The following is a 22,419-nucleotide window of genomic DNA, read 5'->3' as shown; positions in this document are numbered from 1 at the left end:
ATAAACACAGCCAGCTCTGACAAGCTGTTTGTCAGCAGTGTGGCTGTGATTTATGAGGGATTGCAGAGTGCAGGGGGACCTTAGGGGGGTTTGGGATAGCAACAGAGGCTGGGCTGTATAGGCAGATCCAGCCTCTGTATGCAGATAATATTCTTCAAACCCACCTCAGGTTCTCTTTAAACCTTTCCTGGGGAGAGAAGGTATTTTTTAAAGAGGCCCCAGGAATACAGTAAGTAAATAGCTTTAAGTGCCTTAATAAAACTGCCACTCAGTCCTCTATGTTCTAAGACACCAAACAGGTAATCCCATCCTATACAATCAATCATATTCAGGACTTTCCTTATATTATCACCCGCTTGTCTATTAGTAAAAAACCCAACCTGATCCTTATGTATCATACTTGGTAGAATTTTATTCAATCTATTGGCCAAGATATCTGCAAACATTTTCAGTTCTATATTAACCTCCCTGGCGGTAAGCCCGAGCTGAGCTCGGGCTATGCCGCGCAGGGGGAGATCTCAGCCCCTGGTGGGGCGATTTGTGCGCTGTAAATTGCTGTGCGTGCAGCCAGCACTTTGCTAGCCGCGCGCACAGCTTGATCGCCGCCGCTCTGCGGCGATCGGCCGCACGCAGCGGCTGAAGAGGGCCCCCCCCCGCCAGAGCCCTGCGCTGCCCGGATCAATGAGTTCCGGGCAGCGCTATGGGCTGGATCGGGTGTGCCTGACGTCAGGACGTCGGCTGACGTCCATGACGTCATCCCGATCGTCGCCATGGCGACAGGAGAAGCCAAACAGGGGAACGCGTTATATACGCGTTCCCCTGTTTGCTATAGATGCCGGTGACGATCGGACTAGAGGGCCACATGCGCCCTCTAGTGGTGTTTCATGTAGCTACCACTCTGGTAGCTTTACATGAAACAAAAAAAAAAAATTAAAAAAAAAGGATTTTTTTAAATTAGGAAAAAAAAAAATTAACCGCCAAGGAGGTTAAGTAGGCAATTGGTCTCTAGTTATTTGCCTGTGATGGGTCTTTATCAGCTTTTGGGATAACCGTGATTTGGGCTTCTACAAAATCTGGATAATATATTGCAGAACTTTTTATAATAAATTGCAGAGAGGCTGTATGGGCAAAGAGCCTTCCTTGGTTTCAGTCTAGCAATAGATTGTTTGATCTCATCTTCTATTATGGGCAAATTTAGGAGGTCATTCTGAGGTTGATTTATTTTGGGGAGGTTGGCTTTATTTAGAAATATATTTAATTTATCTTTATTTGGAGTATTAGGCTGAGAGTAAAGTTTAGAATAGAAACCATGGAAAGTTTTATATATACTTTGTGGGTCTAATAGATAGGTCCCATTTGCTGTCAGGATTTTATAGATATGATTAATTCTCTGTGAATTTTTAAGTTGATTTGCCAACATGCTATCTGGCTTATTTAATGGGTTTGTAGAACTTAGCCCTAGTCCACCTCAACATTTTTTCGGTCTGACATGATAAAAGATAATCAATCTCTACTTTTATATCCCTAATAGTTTTTTCAAAAATACAAAGAAGGAGGTGCTTGATTTGCAGTCTCTATTCTTTCTAGTTTCCTTTGTGTAGGCCGTGGCGGTTTTCAAGCCCATATGGTCGCCGGGCTGTGGTAGCTCAATGACAGAACAACAGTGACTGTCCAGCTGATCAAATTTGGTCTGTCTACAATAAAGCAACGACCTTATTATCTTCTTGTATGTAGGTAGGCATAGGTAGGAGTTCCAGTATAGGTAGGTAGGCATAGGTAGGTGCCCCAGTAGTTAGCTAGGCATAGGTAGGAGACCCAGTATAGAGTCAAAGTTGACCCTAATTGTGCACTATGGGGGGGCAAACCGAACTTCCGGAAAAGTTTGCCTTACATTAACCACCGGAAGTTCGCCTGGAACCATTCGTCGGCAAACCGTTCGGGCCATCTCTAGCACTGGTATTTGATGTTTTATCTAGATTGGGATTTAATGTTAAATTAAAATCTCCACACCAGATTAAGTGGCTATATACTATACCTTCTAATAATCCAATAATAGGATGAAAGATTTGGAATGGCCTTCAGGTGGGAGATATGAGTTTACTATGCAAATTATATTATCATTCATCATCCCTGTTAAAATGACATATCTACCTTCATTATCTCTAATCCACTGGATGTCCTGAAGTGGAAGAGAATTTTTGTAGTTCCTCTATGTTTTTTCTGTGCACAGGTGGAAAAGAATCTACTGTATTTTTTGTGAAAAAATTTGGGGTGGGATTTTACCGCAAAATGGGTCTCCTGAATCGCTAGACTATCTGGATCATATTTTAAATAATTTAGAAGTGCCTTAGCTCTTTTTTGAGGGGGATTTAATCATCTCGTATTATGGGATAGGATCTTATTCATTATCAAAGGTAGGTGTATAAGGCTCAAAGTATGCAATCATTTTATGAGACAAATATCTGAAATAGTTAGTACAAGTGCCAACCAAAAAACAAACGATAAACATTACCATAACAAAGTTCAACTAAAAAACAAATATCTTCTGGATCAAGATCCAGGAAGGTGGTAAAGCCGTAGGTGTCATTGTCGTGGTCTCTCCTCTCCTGATGCTATGGACTCTCCTCTCCTGATGCTATGGTCTCTCCTCTCCTGATGCTATAGACTCTCCTCTCCTGATGCTATGGGCTCTCCTCTCTCCTGATGCTATGGGCTCTCCTCTCTCCTGATGCTATGGTCTCTCCTCTCCTGATGCTATGGACTCTCCTCTCCTGATGCTATGGGCTCTCCTCTCCTGATGCTATGGTCTCTCCTCTCTCCTGATGCTATGGACTCTCCTCTCCTGATGCTATGCACTCTCCTCTCCTGATGCTATGGTCTCTCCTCTCCTGATGCTATGGACTCTCCTCTCCTGATGCTATGGTCTCTCCTCTCCTGATGCTATGGACTCCTCTCCTGATGCTATGGATTCTCCTCTCCTGATGCTATGGGCTCTCCTCTCCTGATGCTATGGTCTCTCCTCTCTCCTGATGCTATGGTCTCCCCTCTCCTGATGCTATGGACTCTTCTCTCCTGATGCTATGTACTCTTCTCTCCTGATGCTATGGACTCTCCTCTCCTGATGCTATGGTCTCTCCTCTCCTGATGCTATGGTCTCTTCTCTCCTGATGCTATGGACTCTTCTCTCCTGATGCTATGGACTCTCCTCTCCTGATGCTATGGTCTCTCCTCTCCTGATGCTATGGGCTCTCCTCTCTCCTGATGCTATGGTCTCTCCTCTCCTGATGCTATGGACTCTCCTCTCCTGATGCTATGGGCTCTCCTCTCCTGATGCTATGGTCTCTCCTCTCTCCTGATGCTATGGACTCTCCTCTCCTGATGCTATGGACTCTCCTCTCCTGATGCTATGGTCTCTCCTCTCCTGATGCTATGGACTCTCCTCTCCTGATGCTATGGATTCTCCTCTCCTGATGCTATGGGCTCTCCTCTCCTGATGCTATGGTCTCTCCTCTCTCCTGATGCTATGGTCTCCCCTCTCCTGATGCTATGGTCTCTCCTCTCTCCTGATGCTATGGTCTCCCCTCTCCTGATGCTATGGACTCTTCTCTCCTGATGCTATGTACTCTTCTCTCCTGATGCTATGGACTCTCCTCTCCTGATGCTATGGTCTCTCCTCTCCTGATGCTATGGTCTCTTCTCTCCTGATGCTATGGACTCTTCTCTCCTGATGCTATGGACTCTCCTCTCCTGATGCTATGGTCTCTCCTCTCCTGATGCTATGGACTCTCCTCTCCTGATGCTATGGATTCTCCTCTCCTGGTGCTATGGGCTCTCCTCTCCTGATGCTATGGTCTCTCCTCTCTCCTGATGCTATGGGCTCTCCTCTCCTTATGCTATGGTCTCTCAACTCTCCTGATGCTATGGACTCTCCTCTCCTGATGCTATGGACTCTCCTCTCCTGATGCTATGCACTCTCCTCTCCTGATGCTATGGTCTCTCCTCTCCTGATGCTATGGACTCTCCTCTCCTGATGCTATGGTCTCTCCTCTCCTGATGCTATGGACTCTCCTCTCCTGATGCTATGGACTCTCCTCTCCTGATGCTATGCACTCTCCTCTCCTGATGCTATGGTCTCTCCTCTCCTGATGCTATGGACTCTCCTCTCCTGATGCTATGGACTCTCCTCTCCTGATGCTATGGGCTCTCCTCTCCTGATGCTATGGTCTCTCCTCTCTCCTGATGCTATGGACTCTCCTCTCCTGATGCTATGCACTCTCCTCTCCTGATGCTATGGTCTCTCCTCTCCTGATGCTATGGACTCTCCTCTCCTGATGCTATGGGCTCTCCTCTCCTAATGCTATGGTCTCTCCTCTCTCCTGATGCTATGGGCTCTCCTCTCCTTATGCTATGGTCTCTCAACTCTCCTGATGCTATGGACTCTCCTCTCCTGATGCTATGGACTCTCCTCTCCTGATGCTATGGACTCTCCTCTCCTGATGCTATGCACTCTCCTCTCCTGATGCTATGCACTCTCCTCTCCTGATGCTATGCACTCTCCTCTCCTGATGCTATGGTCTCTCCTCTCCTGATGGTATGGACTCTCCTCTCCTGATGCTATGGTCTCTTCTCTCCTGATGTTATGTACTCTCCTCTCCTGATGCTATGGACTCTCCTCTCCTGATGCTATGGACTCTCCTCTCCTGGTGCTATGGATTCTCCTCTCCTGATGCTATGGTCTCTCCTCTCTCCTGATGCTATGGTCTCTCCTCTCTCCTGATGCTATGGGCTCTTCTCTCCTGATGCTATGGGCTCTCCTCTCCTGATGCTATGGTCTCTCCTCTCTCCTGATGCTATGGACTCTCCTCTCCTGATGCTATGCACTCTCCTATCCTGATGCTATGGTCTCTCCTCTCCTGATGCTATGGACTCTCCTCTCCTGATGCTATGGTCTCTCCTCTCCTGATGCTATGGACTCTCCTCTCCTGATGCTATGGATTCTCCTCTCCTGATGCTATGGGCTCTCCTCTCCTGATGCTATGGTCTCTCCTCTCTCCTGATGCTATGGTCTCCCCTCTCCTGATGCTATGGACTCTTCTCTCCTGATGCTATGGACTCTCCTCTCCTGATGCTATGGACTCTCCTTTCCTGATGCTATGGCCTCTCCTCTCCTGATGCTATGGACTCTCCTCTCCTGATGGTATGGACTCTCCTCTCCTGATGCTATGGACTTTCCTCTCCTGATGCTATGCACTCTCCTCACCTGATGCTATGGATTCTCCTCTCCTGATGCTATGGTCTCTCCTCTCCTGATGCTATGGGCCCTCCTCTCCTGATGGTATGGACTCTCCTCTTCTGATGCTATGGTCTCTCCTCTCCTGATGGTATGGACTCTCCTCTCCTGATGCTATGGTCCCTCCTCTCCTGATGCTATGGTCTCTCCTCTCCTGATGTTATGTACTCTCCTCTCCTGATGCTATGGTCTCTCCTCTCCTGATGCTATGGACTCTCCTCTCCTGATGCTATGGTCTCTCCTCTCCTGATGCTATGGACTCTCCTCTCCTGATGCTATGGTCTCTCCTCTCCTGATGCTATGGACTCTCCTCTCCTGATGCTATGGCCTCTCCTCTCCTGATGCTATGGCCTCTCCTCTCCTGATGCTATGGACTCTCCTCTCCTGATGCTATGGACTCTCCTCTCCTGATGCTATGGACTCTCCTCTCCTGATGCTATGGACTCTCCTCTCCTGATGCTATGGACTCTCCTCTCCTGATGCTATGGACCCTCCTCTCCTGATGCTATGATCTCTCCTCTCCTGATGCTATGGACTCTCCTCTCCTTATACTAAGGACTCTCCTCTCCTGATGCTATGGATTCTCCTCTCCTGATGCTATGATCTCTCCTCTCTCCTGATGCTATGGTCTCTCCTCTCTCCTGATGCTATGGGCTCTTCTCTCCTGATGCTATGGGCTCTCCTCTCCTGATGCTATGGTCTCTCCTCTCTCCTGATGCTATGGACTCTCCTCTCCTGATGCTATGCACTCTCCTCTCCTGATGCTATGGTCTCTCCTCTTCTGATGCTATGGACTCTCCTCTCCTGATGCTATGGTCTCTCCTCTCCTGATGCTATGGACTCTCCTCTCCTGATGCTATGGATTCTCCTCTCCTGATGCTAAGGGCTCTCCTCTCCTGATGCTATGGTCTCTCCTCTATCCTGATGCTATGGTCTCCCCTCTCCTGATGCTATGGACTCTCCTCTCCTGATGCTATGGACTCTTCTCTCCTGATGCTATGGACTCTCCTCTCCTGATGCTATGGACTCTCCTTTCCTGATGCTATGGCCTCTCCTCTCCTGATGCTATGGACTCTCCTCTCCTGATGGTATGGACTCTCCTCTCCTGATGCTATGGACTTTCCTCTCCTGATGCTATGCACTCTCCTCACCTGATGCTATGGATTCTCCTCTCCTGATGCTATGGTCTCTCCTCTCCTGATGCTATGGGCCCTCCTCTCCTGATGGTATGGACTCTCCTCTTCTGATGCTATGGTCTCTCCTCTCCTGATGGTATGGACTCTCCTCTCCTGATGCTATGGTCCCTCCTCTCCTGATGCTATGGTCTCTCCTCTCCTGATGTTATGTACTCTCCTCTCCTGATGCTATGGTCTCTCCTCTCCTGATGCTATGGACTCTCCTCTCCTGATGCTATGGTCTCTCCTCTCCTGATGCTATGGACTCTCCTCTCCTGATGCTATGGTCTCTCCTCTCCTGATGCTATGGACTCTCCTCTCCTGATGCTATGGCCTCTCCTCTCCTGATGCTATGGCCTCTCCTCTCCTGATGCTATGGACTCTCCTCTCCTGATGCTATGGACTCTCCTCTCCTGATGCTATGGACTCTCCTCTCCTGATGCTATGGACTCTCCTCTCCTGATGCTATGGACTCTCCTCTCCTGATGCTATGGACCCTCCTCTCCTGATGCTATGATCTCTCCTCTCCTGATGCTATGGACTCTCCTCTCCTTATACTAAGGACTCTCCTCTCCTGATGCTATGGATTCTCCTCTCCTGATGCTATGATCTCTCCTCTCTCCTGATGCTATGGTCTCTCCTCTCTCCTGATGCTATGGGCTCTTCTCTCCTGATGCTATGCACTCTCCTCTCCTGATGCTATGGTCTCTCCTCTTCTGATGCTATGGACTCTCCTCTCCTGATGCTATGGTCTCTCCTCTCCTGATGCTATGGACTCTCCTCTCCTGATGCTATGGATTCTCCTCTCCTGATGCTATGGGCTCTCCTCTCCTGATGCTATGGTCTCTCCTCTATCCTGATGCTATGGTCTCCCCTCTCCTGATGCTATGGACTCTCCTCTCCTGATGCTATGGACTCTCCTCTCCTGATGCTATGGCCTCTCCTCTCCTGATGCTATGGACTCTCCTCTCCTGATGGTATGGACTCTCCTTTCCTGATGGTATGGACTCTCCTCTCCTGATGCTATGGACTCTCCTCTCCTGATGCTATGGACTCTCCTCTCCTGATGGTATGGACTCTCCTCTCCTGATGCTATGGACTCTCCTCTCCTGATGCTATGGACTCTCCTCTCCTGATGGTATGGACTCTCCTCTCCTGATGCTATGGACTCTCCTTTCCTGATGCTATGGACTCTCCTCTCCTGATGGTATGGACTCTCCTCTCCTGATGCTATGCATTCTCCTCACCTGATTCTATGGATTCTCCTCTCCTGATGCTATGGTCTCTCCTCTCCTGATGCTATGGGCCCTCCTCTCCTGATGGTATGGACTCTCCTCTCCTGATGCTATGGTCTCTCCTCTCCTGATGCTATGGTCTCTCCTATCCTGATGTTATGTACTCTCCTCTCCTGATGCTATGGTCTCTCCTCTCCTGATGCTATGGACTCTCCTCTCCTGATGCTATGATCTCTCCTCTCCTGCTGCTATGATCTCTCCTCTCCTGATGCTATGGACTCTCCTCTCCTGATGCTATGGTCTCTCCTCTCCTGATGCTATGGACTCTCCTCTCCTGATGCTATGGACTCTCCTCTCCTGATGCTATGGCCTCTCCTCTCCTGATTCTATGGACTCTCCTCTCCTGATGCTATGGTCTCTCCTCTCCTGATGCTATGGACTCTCCTCTCCTAATGCTATGGACTCTCCTCTCCTAATGCTATCGACCCTCCCCTCCTGATGCTATGGTCTCTCCTCTCCTGATGCTATGGACCCTCCTCTCCTGATGCTATGGACTCTTCTCTCCTGATGCTATGGACTCTCCTCTCCTGATGCTATGGTCTCTCCTCTCCTGATGCTATGGACTCTCCTCTCCTGATGGTATGGACTCTCCTCTCCTGATGCTATGGTCTCTCCTCTCCTGATGGTATGGACTCTCCTCTCCTGATGCTATGGTCTCTCCTCTCCTGATGCTATGGTCTCTCCTCTCCTGGTGCTATGTACTCTCCTCTCCTGATGCTATGGTCTCTCCTCTCCTGATGCTATGGACTCTCCTCTCCTGATGCTATGGGCTCTCCTCTCCTGATGCTATGGTCTCTCCTCTCCTGATGCTATGGACTCTCCTCTCCTGATGCTATGGTCTCTCCTCTCCTGATGTTATGTACTCTCCTCTCCTGATGCTATGGTCTCTCCTCTCCTGATGCTATGGTCTCTCCTCTCCTGATGCTATGGACTCTCCTCTCCTGATGCTATGGTCTCTCCTCTCCTGATGGTATGGGCTCTCCTCTCCTGATGCTATGGACTCTCCTCTCCTGATGCTATGGGCTCTCCTCTCCTGATGCTATGGTCTCTCCTCTCCTGATGCTATGGACTCTCCTCTCCTGATGCTATGGACTCTCCTCTCCTGATGCTATGGACTCTCCTCTCCTGATGCTATGGACTCTCCTCTCCTGATGCTATGGTCTCTCCTCTCTCCTGATGCTATGGACTCTCCTCTCCTGATGCTATGCACTCTCCTCACCTGATGCTATGGATTCTCCTCTCCTGATGCTATGGTCTCTCCTCTCCTGATGCTATGGGCCCTCCTCTCCTGATGGTATGGACTCTCCTCTCCTGATGCTATGGTCTCTCCTCTCCTGATGTTATGTACTCTCCTCTCCTGATGCTATGGACTCTACTCTCCTGATGCTATGGTCTCTCCTCTCCTGATGCTATGGGCTCTCCTCTCCTGATGCTATGGTCTCTCCTCTCCTGATGCTATGGACTCTCCTCTCCTGATGCTATGGTCTCTCCTCTCCTGATGCTATGGTCTCTCCTCTCCTGATGCTATGGTCTCTCCTCTCTCCTGATGCTATGGACTCTCCTCTCCTGATGCTATGCACTCTCCTCACCTGATGCTATGGATTCTCCTCTCCTGATGCTATGTTCTCTCCTCTCCTGATGCTATGGACTCTCCTCTCCTGATGCTATGGACTCTCCTCTCCTGATGCTATGGTCTCTCCTCTCCTGATGCTATGGGCTCTCCTCTCCTGATGCTATGGTCTCTCCTCTCCTGATGCTATGGACTCTCCTCTCCTGATGCTATGGTCTCTCCTCTCCTGATGCTATGGACTCTCCTCTCCTGATGCTATGGTCTCTCCTCTCCTGATGCTATGGTCTCTCCTCTCCTGATGCTATGGGCTCTCCTCTCCTGATGCTATGGTCTCTCCTCTCCTGATGCTATGGACTCTCCTCTCCTGATGCTATGGACTCTCCTCTCCTGATGCTATGGACTCTCCTCTCCTGATGGTATGGACTCTCCTCTCCTGATGCTATGGTCTCTCCTCTCTCCTGATGCTATGGACTCTCCTCTCCTGATGCTATGCACTCTCCTCACCTGATGCTATGGATTCTCCTCTCCTGATGCTATGGTCTCTCCTCTCCTGATGCTATGGGCCCTCCTCTCCTGATGGTATGGACTCTCCTCTCCTGATGCTATGGTCTCTCCTCTCCTGATGCTATGGACTCTCCTCTCCTGATGCTATGGCCTCTCCTCTCCTGATGCTATGGACTCTCCTCTCCTGATGCTATGGACTCTCCTCTCCTGATGCTATGGACTCTCCTCTCCTGATGCTATGGTCTCTCCTCTCCTGATGCTATGGGCTCTCCTCTCCTGATGCTATGGGCTCTCCTCTCCTGATGCTATGGTCTCTCCTCTCCTGATGCTATGGTCTCTACACTCCTGATGCTATGGACTCTTTTCTCCTGATGCTATGGACTCTTCTCTCCTGATGCTATGGACTCTCCTCTCCTGATGCTATGGTCTCTCCTCTCCTGATGCTATGGACTCTCCTCTCCTGATGCTATGGATTCTCCTCTCCTGATGCTATGGGCTCTCCTCTCCTGATGCTATGGTCTCTCCTCTCTCCTGATGCTATGGGCCCTCCTCTCTCCTGATGCTATGGGCTCTCCTCTCCTGATGCTATGGTCTGTCCTCTCCTGATGCTATGGACTCTCCTCTCCTGATGCTATGGTCTCTCCTCTCCTGATGCTATGGACTCTCCTCTCCTGATGCTATGGATTCTCCTCTCCTGATGCTATGGGCTCTCCTCTCCTGATGCTATGGTCTCTCCTCTCTCCTGATGCTATGGTCTCTCCTCTCTCCTGATGCTATGGTCTCTCCTCTCCTGATGCTATGGACTCTTCTCTCCTGATGCTATGGACTCTTCTCTCCTGATGCTATGGACTCTCCTCTCCTGATGCTATGGTCTCTCCTCTCCTGATGCTATGGACTCTTCTCTCCTGATGCTATGGTCTCTCCTCTCCTGATGCTATGGACTCTCCTCTCCTGATGCTATGGATTCTCCTCTCCTGATGCTATGGGCTCTCCTCTGCTGATGCTATGGTCTCTCCTCTCTCCTGATGCTATGGGCTCTCCTCTCCTGATGCTATGGGCTCTCCTCTCCTGATGCTATGGGCTCTCCTCTCCTGATGCTATGGACTCTCCTCTCCTGATGCTATGCACTCTCCTCTCCTGATGCTATGGACTCTCCTCTCCTGATGCTATGGTCTCTCCTCTCCTGATGCTATGGATTCTCCTCCCCTGATGCTATGGGCTCTCCTCTCCTGATGCTATGGTCTCTCCTCTCTCCTGAAGCTAGGGGCTCTCCTCTCCTGATGCTATGGGCTCTCCTCTCCTGATGCTATGGACCCTCCTCTCCTGATGCTATGGACTCTCCTCTCCTGATGCTATGGGCTCTCCTCTCCTGATGCTATGGGCTCTCCTCTCCTGATGCTATGGACTCTCCTCTCCTGATGCTATGGACTCTCCTCTCCTGATGCTATTGTCTCTCCTCTCTCCTGATGCTATGGACTCTCCTCTACTGATGCTATGCACTCTCCTCTCCTGATGCTATGGTCTCTCCTCTCTCCTGATGCTATGGACTCTCCTCTCCTGATACTATGGACTCTCCTCTCCTGATGCTATGGACTCTTCTCTCCTGATGCTATGGCCTCTCCTCTCCTGATGCTATGGACTCTCCTTTCCTCTCCTGATGCTATTGACTTTCCTCTCCTGATGCTATTGTCTTTCCTCTCCTGATGATGCTATGGACTCTCCTCTCCTGATGCTATGGACTTTCATATCCTAATGCTATGGTCTCTCCTCTCCTGATGCTATGCACTCTCCTCTCCTGATGCTATCCACTCTCCTCTCCTGATGCTATAATCTCTCTTCTCCTGATGCCATGGACTTTCCTCTCTTGATGCCATGGACTTTCCTCTCTTGATGCTATGCACTCTTCTTTCTTAATACTATGGACTCTCCTCTCCTGATACTATGGACTCTCCTCTCCTGATGCTATGGTCTCTCCTCTCCTGATGCTATGCACTCTCCTCTCCTGATACTATGGACTTTCATATCCTGATGCTATGGACTCTCCTTTTCTGATGCTATTGTCTCTCCTCTCCCGATGCTGTGGACTCTCCTCTCCTGATGCTATGGACTCTCCTCTCCTGATGCTATGGACTCTTCTCTCCTGATGCTATGGACTCTCCTCTCCTGGTGCTATGGACTCTCTTCTCCTGATGCTATGGTCTCTCCTCTCCTGATGCTAAAGACTCTCCTCTCCTGATGCTATGGTCTCTCCTCTCCTGATGTTATGGTCTCAGCTCTCCTGATGCTAAGGACTCTCCTCTCCTGATGCTATAGTCTCTCCTCTCCTGATGCTATGGTCTCAGCTCTCCTGATGCTAAGGACTCTCCTCTCCTGATACTATGGTCTCACCTCTCCTGATGCTATGGACTCTCCTCTCCTGATGGTATGGTCTCTCCTCTCCTGATGCTATGGACTCTCTAGGGATCAGCCAGCCCATTCCTAACATTATTTTCTTGATGCAGATCTGTGCAGAACACAGCTGCTGGGACCATCTGGAAGCTTCTCTTCTGCTGATGCTACAGCAACAGACAGTGCAGACAACTGCCAGTGGCTTCTCCAGACCCCTGGAAATCAGGTAGGCATTCAGCTTGCTGCATTTTGTCATCTGTATGAGGTTCAATGGCCAACTAGTCACAAAAAGAGGGTTTCCCAATACTGGAACGGAAGCACAGAAGGTCCACTAATTTAAAAGGGGGCACAGAGGACTTTGTCTGTGGAGAGTCTAACTCAACTAGATTTTTACATAGTCATTTTTTATAGCCCATACAGACGTTTTGTAGACAGTTTTTCCAGTATGAAACGCTCATATGAACCCATTGTGGTTGGAGGCTGTAAATGCTGAATAGTTTGCCCCCCCCGCCTTTAAGACATATAGGGCTTGATTCACAAAGCTGTGCTAACCTACTTAGCACGTCTAAAGTCTTTAGACGTGCTAACCAGGGTGCTAAGTAGGTTAATCAATTGAGAAATCCGGTGCTAACCTACTTAGCACCCTGGTTAGCACATCTAAAGACTTTAGACGTGCTAAGTAGGTTAGCACCGCTTTGTGAATCAAGCCCATAGTGTATAAGTTTAAAAGGAGATTTTGTGTTTTCTTTAAAAAAATAAAAAAATAAATATATATATACATATGGTGCTTATGAGTGGCGTAGCAATAGGGCTTGCAGAGGTTGCAACTGCATTGGGGTCCTTGGGCCAAAGGGGCCCCATAGGACCCTCCCTCAACTACAGTATTAGCTCTCTATTGGTCCTGTGCTTATAATAATCACTTCTATAGATACTTTGAATGATAGTATTTGTTAAAAAATGGTTCGCCATCCCTTTGTTGCACCTCTGACACTGTGGTTGTCCTTGGCGGGTTTTAGTTGGCCATATTAATTGTTATGTATAGAGTGCTTGGGGGGCCCAAGTGTAAAACGTGCACCGGGGCCCATAGCTCCTTAGCAACACCACTGGTGCCAATGTTTGTGACAGTCAACAATTCAGAGTTGAATCCAAGGATTCTATGTGATTTTGCCTTTAGCCTAGGAAATCAATCAAGGTTTTTGAAGAGCTTTTACCCTTCCTGTCCTCTATCTGAAATAGTTGAGGGTGTTGGATTTGGAGGGTTCTTTTGGTTGAATTCCATGAACATACCATTTTTTATCTTTTGTCCCTTTTAGAATTGTGACTTAAGGACCTTTGTCGCAAAAATCTTAAAATGTAAATTATATGTAAACATATACAATTAAGAAGTACATTTCTTCCAGAGTAAAATGAGCCATAAATTACCTTTCTCCGATGTTGCTGTCACTTACAGTACGTGGTGGAAATCTGACAGAATCGACAGGTTTTGGACTAGCCCATCTCCTCATGGGGCGTTCACAGGGATTTCCTTATTTTCAAAATGCACTTAGTGAATGACAGTTGCTCCGTCCAACTGCCAAAAAGTGTATGGTGAGCAGGGAGGCTGGTCCAGGGGTGTTGCAGAGGTAGCGACTGCATCGGGGCCCTTGGGCCAGAGGGGCCCTGAAGGGCCCTCCCTCAACTACAGTATTAGCTCTCTATTGGTCCTGTGCTCATAATAATCACTTCTATAGATACTTTGAATAGTGGTAATCCTTAACAAACTGTTCCCCACCCCCTTCTTGCACCTCTGACACTGTAGTTGCCAATGGCAGGTTTTGGTGTGCCCATTGGGGGCCCCAATGTAAAACTTGCATCAGGGCCCACAGCTCCTTAGCTACACCACTGGGCTGGTCAGCATCTTTGTATAAATCTTTTTCACTGAGTGTCTTTATAAAGAATAAAGGCCATGCTGAGAATCCCCCATGAAGAGATGGACTAACCGAAAACCTGTCGGTAATGTCAGATTTTTACTACTTTCTGTAAGTGACAGCAACACAGGAAAGTAATTTATGGCTCATTTTACTCAGGAAGAAACTTACTTCTCATTTGTATGTGTTTTAAATTGTACAATTTTCCTGGCAGTTCCTCTTTAGATAGTATTCTGTTGAACGTAATTATAGTTTACATGGAATTGTAGGACTCCTTCTGCCATGTCTCCCTCTATTTTCTGGGGCAGAACAGGCTGCAGAGAGGGCACTAGCATGTCTGTACAGTAATCATTAGACAAATATTACCCAGTCACCCAGGCACCGCCTGGTTTCTTTAGCACACAATGATTGAGTTAAAGAGAACCCGAGGTGTGTTTAAAGAATGTTATCTGCATACAGAGGCTGGATCTGCCTATACAGCCAGCCTCTGTTGCTATCCCAAACCCCACTAAGGTCCCCCTGCACTCTGCAATCCCTCATAAATCCCAGCCGTGCTGTGAGGCTGTGTTTACATCTGTAGTGTCAGTCTCAGCTGCTCCCCCGCCTCCTGCATAGCTCCGGTCCCTGCCCCCGTCCCTTCCCTCCAATCAGCAGGGAGGGAAGGGATGCAGGCGGGGACTGGAGTTCTGCAGGAGGCGGGGAGAGCAGCAGACTGACACTATAGAGATAAACACAGCCAGCTCTGACAAGCTGTTTGTCAGCAGCGTGGCTGTGATTTATGAGGGATTGCAGAGTGCAGGGGGACCTTAGTGGGGTTTGGGATAGCAACAGAGGCTGGGCTGTATAGGCAGATCCAGCCTCTGTATGCAGATAATATTCTTCAAACCCACCTCGGGTTCTCTTTAAAGAACATGTTAATACGAGAGGGAGGGAAGAGGCGCCCGGAATGTAATGAAACTGTGTTAAAAAACAATAAAATGAAAAAAGTTTAGTTTGCTTACCTCAAATGAAGTCAAATCCATATAACACTTGAATATTATTAGCAATGGTAACACGATTTTGTGAGTCTGACGCCACTTCCTCAGGCCAAATCAAGTGCCAGAGAAGTGCAATGAGCCGACATTATGAGCCGGATGCTTAATTCAAGTAGGACCGGTGCTTCCATAGGGTCAAACTGGGCAATTGCCTAGGGCCCAAAGTTACTTAGGGGCACCACAGGTCAGGGACCTTTAGAGTTCACAAGTTTATTGTCAGTACGGTATAGAAATGCAAGGAACCTCAAATTCATTTTTGCTCAGGGCCCTATTTTACCTAAAACTACAGGGCAAGTCCATTTTGTCAGGGCCGTAGCTACCATACGAAAAAATGGGCGACTGCCCCAGGGCTCCAGAGCCTGTAGGGGCCCCCAAGGCGTCCCTCCCCATCTTAAGGGATTCTGCAGAGTCTGTTAAGTTGGGAGGTGATTGGGGGAGGGTCAGCAGCCAGCTCAGGGGCCCAGGAGGGAAATTTGGCTGCAACAAAGGGCCTCTAATGATGCTTTTTGGTCGGGGGTGTCTGTTGGGGGCCCCCAGGCTAATTTTGCCCTAGGGCCCAATTGTTACTTGAACCGGCCCTGCATTTTGGATGACTGCTATTACAACTCTGTATGGCCTTAATGCTTAAGCAAAACAGGAGGACCTCTAGTAAAAACATGAATCATTCATATGTAATATTTTCTGCGTTTCTAAAAAAAAATGAATGTATTTATCTCTCCTCTCCCTTCTTTGTGTCTTTACTTCTTGATCTGATTATTGTTTCAACTCTTAGATGCTCCTGAGCTTCAGTCAGTTTGTTTGTAAGATAAACAGCTGCGTGGATAAGATTAACATCTACGATGGAGCAAACAAGAGCGCCGCCCTGCTGGCCACAGTCTATGCTAACCAGCCCCTTCCTGTGCTGGTCTCATCATCCTCATTCCTGCTGCTGGAATACATCACTGCTGCACCCGGTCAGAGCAGCTTCAGTGGATCTTACAGCTCTGGTGAGTATCAAACTCCTCTCCTGATGCTATGGACTCTCCTCTCCTGATGCTATGGACTCTCCTCTCCTGATGCTATGGACTCTCCTCTCCTGATGCTATGGACTCTCCTCTCCTGATGCTATGGACTCTCCTCGCCTGATGCTATGGTCTCTCCTCGCCTGATGCTATGGTCTCTCCTCGCCTGATGCTATGGGCTATCCTCTCCTGATGCTATGGTCTCTCCTCTCCTGATGCTATGGGCTCTCCTCTCCTGATGCTATGGACTCTCCTCTCCTGATGCTATGGACTCTCCTCGCCTGATGCTATGGACTCTCCTCTCCTGATGCTATGGACTCTCCTCTCCTGATGCTATGGACTCTCCTCTCCTGATGCTATGGTCTCTCCTCGCCTGATGCTATGGGCTATCCTCTCCTGATGCTATGGGCTCTCCTCTCCTGATGCTATGGGCTCTCCTCTCCTGATGCTATGGGCTCTCCTCTCCTGATGCTATGGGCTCTCCTCTCCTGATGCTATGGGCTCTCCTCTCCTGATGCTATGGGCTCTCCTCTCCTGATGCTATGGGCTCTCCTCGCCTGATGCTATGGGCTCTCCTCTCCTGATGCTATGGACTCTCCTCTCCTGATGCTATGGACTCTCCTCTCCTGATGCTATGGACTCTCCTCGCCTGATGCTATGGTCTCTCCTCGCCTGATGCTATGGTCTCTCCTCTCCTGATGCTATGGTCTCTCCTCTCCTGATGCTATGGTCTCTCCTCTCCTGATGCTATGGTCTCTCCTCTCCTGATGCTATGGTCTCTCCTCTCCTGATGCTATGGTCTCTCCTCTCCTGATGCTATGGTCTCTCCTCGCCTGATGCTATGCACTCTCCTCTCCTGATGCTATGGACTCTCCTCTCCTGATGCTATGGACTCTCTGGGGATCAGTCAGCCCATTCCTAACATCTCTTTCTTGATGCAGATCTGTGCAGAACACAGCTGCTGGGACCATCTGGAAACGTCTCTTCTACTGATGCTACAGTAACAAACAGCAAAGACAACTGCCAGTGGCTTCTCCAGACCCCGGGATATCAGGTACGCTTTCAGCTTGCTGCATTTTATAATCAGTGTGAGGTTCAATGGCCAACAGTTCACAGAAAACAGTGTTTCCTGACACTGGAACGGGAGCACAGAGCACCTTGACAAAGAGCACCTGTCTTAGAAGTGGCTGCATGTAGAACCTCCGTATGCATTAAAAGTGACAGCACGTGCAGGGACCTTTGCATTATCAGTAATTGCAATCAATGAGTGACTTTCCTGAGTTTAGTCATTACCTAAATGTGCATAACTACTAGTAGAAACAAAATTACGTCCATTTCACTGAAACGGGAAATTACGAAACTGAAATTTTGCTTATGGAATTCTGAATTACGGTTTGTATGGCAATTACGAAATTACGAATTTGTGTCGTAGTAGCGGCAAAATTCGTGTCCGTAATTAAAGAAACACGAAATTACAAAAACGTTGGCTCAACACTAGGCACAGAGGACCTCGTCTGCGGAGAAAGTCTAGCTCAACTAGATTTATACATAAATGTACTCATCATAGCCCATACAGACTTTGGTAGAGAGGTCTTCCCTATGAAACACTCATAGGGACCCCTTGTGGTTGGAAGAGGAGAGGTTTGGCTGTTGGGAGAGTTTTTTTGCTTTGTTGGCTGCAATAATGTCTTCCACTGGAACTGTTCCTACAACATACAGTGGTAAAGTTTTTAAGAAAATATTATTATTATTATTATTACCAGCCCATTCACTTATTATTATTATTATTATTATTATTATTATTTTTAAACCTAAATATAAAAGGTTCCTACATTTCTGATAGTCAACACTTCAAAGTTGAACCAAGGATTCCATATGATTTTGCTGTGAGGTTTGCAGTGATCTTTAACCCCCTTGGCGGTATGAAAAATACCGCCAGGGGGCAGCGCAGCAGTTTTTTTTTATTTTTTTTTTTTAAATCATGTAGCGAGCCCAGGGCTCGCTACATGATAGCCGCTGCTCAGCGGCATCCCCCCGCCCGCTTCGATCGCCTTCGGCGATCTCCGATCAGGAAATCCCATTCAGAGAACGGGATTTCCTGGAGGGCTTCCCCCGTCGCCATGGCGTCGGGGCGGGATGACGTCACCGACGTCAGCGACGTCGGGACGTCATTGGGAGACCCGATCCACCCCTTGGCGCTGCCTGGCACTGATTGGCCAGGCAGCGCACGGGGTCTGGGGGGGGGCACGCGCCGCATTGGATAGCGGCGATCGGGCGCGCGGCAGCAGCGATCGGGGTGCTGGCGCAGCTAGCAAAGTGCTAGCTGCGTCCAGCAAAAAAAAAAAATTATTTAAATAGGCCCAGCAGGGCCTGAGCGGCACCCTCTGACGGCTTACCCCGTGTCACACACGGGGTTACCGCTAAGGAGGTTAAACTTGGCTCTCCAGCTGTTAAGGAACTACAAGTCCCACAATGCATTGCAGGAGTCTGACAGCCACAGTTATGATTCATAAAGGCAAATGCATTGTGGGACTTGTAGTGCCTTAACAACTGGAGAGCCAAGTTTGCAGATCACTGGGTTAGGAGATCACTCACGTTTTTCAAGACTTTCTCACCTTCCTGCGTTCCAGCTGGAGCTTCAGAAGTGTTAGTATTTGTTTTTTGTTTTTTTGGGGTTAAATTGAGTGTTTTTAGCTCTTGTCCATTTCAGAATTCTGTAGACTTAGATAGTATTCTGTTGACTGTTATAGGCCCAGTGCACACCAAACACCTCCAGCCAGGGGCGTAACTAGAAATCACTGGGCCCCCCTGCGAATATTTGGATGGGGCCCCCCCCCATAGGTGCCAAATAATCGTAATGGGGCAGCGTTTCACTGTAAATTAATTGTAAAGTGGGCAGCATTTTACCAGACAATCGTAATGTGGGCCAGAAAATCGTAATGTGGGCAGAGTTCACCAGAAAATCGTAATGTGGGCCTTTAGAAAATCATAATGTGGGCAGAGTTCACCAGAAAATCGTAATGTGGGCACCAGTCACCAGAAAATAGTAACGTGAGCAGCAGTCACCAGAAAATTGTAACGTGGGCAGCATTTACCAGACAATCGTAATGTGGGCAGCGTTCACCAGAATATCGTAATGTGGGACAGAAAATCGTAATGTGGGCAGAGTTCACCAGAAAATTGTAACATGGACAGCATTCACCAGACAATCGTAACTTGGGCAGTGTTCACCAGAAAATCGTAATGTGGGCCAGAAAATCGTAATGTGGGCAGCGTTCACCAGAAAATCGTAACGTGGACAGCATTCACCAGACAATCGTAACGTGGGCAGTGTTCACCAGAAAATCGTAATGTGGGCCAGAAAATCGCAATGTGGGCAGCAGTCACCAGAAAATCGCCATGTGGGCAGCAGTCACCAGAAAATTGCAATGTGGGCATCAGTCACCAGAAAATCCTAATGTGGGCAGCAGTCACCAGAATATCGTAATGTGGGCAGCAGTCACCAGAAAATCCTAATGTGGGCAGCAGTCAGTCACCAGAATGTCGTAATGTGGGCAGCAGACACCAGAAAATCCTAATGTGGGCAGCAGTCACCAGAAAATCGCAATGTGGGCAGCAGTCACCAGAAAATCGCAATGTGGGCAGCCGCAGCAGTCACCAGAAAATCGCAATGTGGGCAGCAGTCACCAGAAAATCCTAATGTGGGCAGCATACACCAGAAAATCGTAATGTGGGCAGCAGACACCAGAAAATCGCAATGTGGGCAGCAGACACCTGAAAATCGCAATGTGGGCAGCAGACACCTGAAAATCGCAATGTGGGCAGCAGACACCTGAAAATCGTAATGTGGGCAGCAGACACCTGAAAATCGTAATGAGGGCAGCAGACACCTGAAAATCGTAATGAGGGCAGCAGACACCTGAAAATCGTAATGTGGGCAGCAGACACCTGAAAATCGTAATGAGGGCAGCAGACACCAGAAAATCGTAATGTGGGCAGCAGACACCAGAAAATCGTAATATGCCCCCCCCCCCCCCCCCCTGGGGCCCGCTCGGAGTTTTGTGGGTGCTGGAGGGGTGGCAGCATGAGGGGAAAGCCTTGCCCACAGTCGGCGGGGAGAGGGGTAGTTCCCCCCTCTCCCTCACCTCGGGGCTCTCCCCTCTGTGCTCCCCTCCAGCTCGTAAGTGTCTGTGGGGCTGTGGTGGGCAGCGAGTGGCGGGCAGATACATACCTGCTTCCGTGCGTTCCATTGGAGACTTCTCCCTCTAGCGGCTGACGTCACTTCCGGAAGTGACGTCAGCCGCTAGAGGGAGAAGTCTCCGATGGAACGCACGGAAGCAGGTATGTATCTGCCCGCTGCTCGCTGCCCACCACAGCCCCACAGACACTTACGAGCTGGAGGGGAGCACAGAGGGGAGAGCCCCGAGGTGAGGGAGAGGGGGGAACTACCCCTCTCCCCGCCGACTGTGGGCAAGGCTTTCCCCTCATGCTGCCACCCCTCCAGCACCCACAAAACGGCCCCAAGCGGGCCCCAGGGGGGGGGCGGGCCCCCCGCGGGCGCAGGGGCTGCAGGGCCTATTCCTACGCCCCTGCCTCCAGCAGATCTGCAAAACGCTGGTTTTTGAAGCAGATTTCAGAGCGATTCTAGGCATGATTAGAGAGGTTTTCTAAACATGCCTAGCGTTTTTTGGAGCGGTTTTGTGTAGCAGATTACACATATCGTTATAGTGAAGCTGTTACTGAACAGCTTCTGTAACAAAAACGCCTGGCAAACCGCTCTGATCTGGTGTTTTTTACAGCGGTTTTCCACTTTCCTATACTTTACATTGAGGCAGAAATGCCTCAGAAATCCACAAAATGCTGCAGCCCCCGAGTTTGCATTTGTGGAAAAAACGAGCCGCTCTGATGTGCACCAGCCCATTCATTTTCATTAGCCAAGCGGTTTTCCCCCTGCAAGCGTTTTACAAAACGCTCCAGAACTGCTCCGGTGTGCACCAGCCCTGAGTTTGAGTTGCAGTAGGAGATATTCTGCCTGTCCCCCTCCCTCTCTGTAGGACAGAACAGGCTGATCTGCAGAGAGTCATCTAGCAAGTCTACACAGTTATTATTAGACAAAACCATCCTGATTATAGAAAAAGTCCATTTCAAATGACTGTTATCATAAGTCTGTACGGCCTGAACACGTAAGCAAAATAGATGGAGCTCTAGTAATACTGTTTATTTCTCATATTTCCTGTGCTTCTGTATTTATCCCACCTCCCATCCCCCCTTTATGTATTTAATTCTTCATCAAATTATTGTTTCTATTATTACAGATTGTCCTGAAATTCAGTCAGTTTATTTGTCAAATCAACAACTGCAGCGATGAGATTAACATCTACGATGGAGTGAACAAGAACGCCGCCCTGCTGGCCACAGTCTATGCTAACCAGCCCCTTCCTGTGCTAGTGTCATCATCCTCATTCCTGCTGCTGGAATACATCACTGCTGCACCTGGTCAGAGCAGCTTCAGTGGATCTTACAGCTCTGGTGAGTATCCAACCAGCTAGATGTCCAGTCATCAGACATTATCCTCCATTGTTTACATTATCCCTTGTATTAGCGGGGCTATGGAAGCAGCCATCTTGGCCTCCTAATAAATAAAGGCCAGTTCCCTGACTGTGATGTGGAGCCACTGCACAGAATACTTTCTGAATCCCTTCCCCGGAGCCTGTATACCGATCTCATGTTCTGAACAGGGATGAGCATAATAGATTTCTAAATTCAAATTATAGTTAGTAAGGGCACCACAATCTCACTTGGTACGTTCCTTCAGACCTTGGCTGTCAAATTCCCCATGTGGGCAGTTCAGGCGAGAACAAGGAGGTATGGCCTGGGGGGGAGGGGCAGTCAGGTGAGAAAACACTGCGTGAAAAAATGTGGGAAGCTCCCTCTGCTCCGGTCATTGATGGTCCCCCTTGTCCCTAAAAGCCATAAATATACGAAGATAGGTCAATTGGTTCCCCTCACCCCAACCTGCCCCCCCCCCCCCCCCCCCAAAAAAAAAACTGATTAAAAAAAGTTTCCTAAACCAACCGAAAGGTTAACAAAAATGTTGTGAACTCACCAGCAATGAAAAATCAATGCTGGTGAGTTCACAACATTTTTGTTGACCTTTCAGTCGGTTCACAAGCATTATAATCTAGGGCTATTTATTTATTTATTGGGGGGGGGGGGGTAGGGGGGTGGACCAGTTGACCTATCTTTGTATAAGCT

General features: G+C 48.7%; 2 protein-coding genes across 4 annotated transcripts in view; one reads left to right on the top strand and one right to left on the bottom strand.

Moving 5' to 3' along the window:
* The window catches only part of LOC137537974 (astacin-like metalloendopeptidase), a 192,307-nt gene extending 176,111 nt beyond the window's left edge, over positions 1-16,196 (top strand). Inside the window, exons 10-11 of the mRNA XM_068259895.1 lie at positions 12,336-12,448; positions 15,936-16,196. Of these exons, the coding sequence (XP_068115996.1) occupies positions 12,336-12,448; positions 15,936-16,196 (374 nt within the window). The remainder of the gene's footprint in view (positions 1-12,335; positions 12,449-15,935) is intronic.
* LOC137538746 (low choriolytic enzyme-like) overlaps positions 1-22,419 on the bottom strand; it is a 1,161,243-nt gene that overhangs the window by 702,544 nt on the left and 436,280 nt on the right. The gene's annotated exons all lie outside the window — the stretch shown is intronic.

The sequence above is a fragment of the Hyperolius riggenbachi genome, chromosome 11 (assembly GCF_040937935.1).
Source record: "Hyperolius riggenbachi isolate aHypRig1 chromosome 11, aHypRig1.pri, whole genome shotgun sequence".
NCBI classification, from domain to species: Eukaryota; Metazoa; Chordata; class Amphibia; order Anura; family Hyperoliidae; genus Hyperolius; species Hyperolius riggenbachi.
The sequence above is the reverse complement of the archived record's forward strand: the minus strand, read 5'-3'. Positions and strand labels throughout refer to the sequence as shown.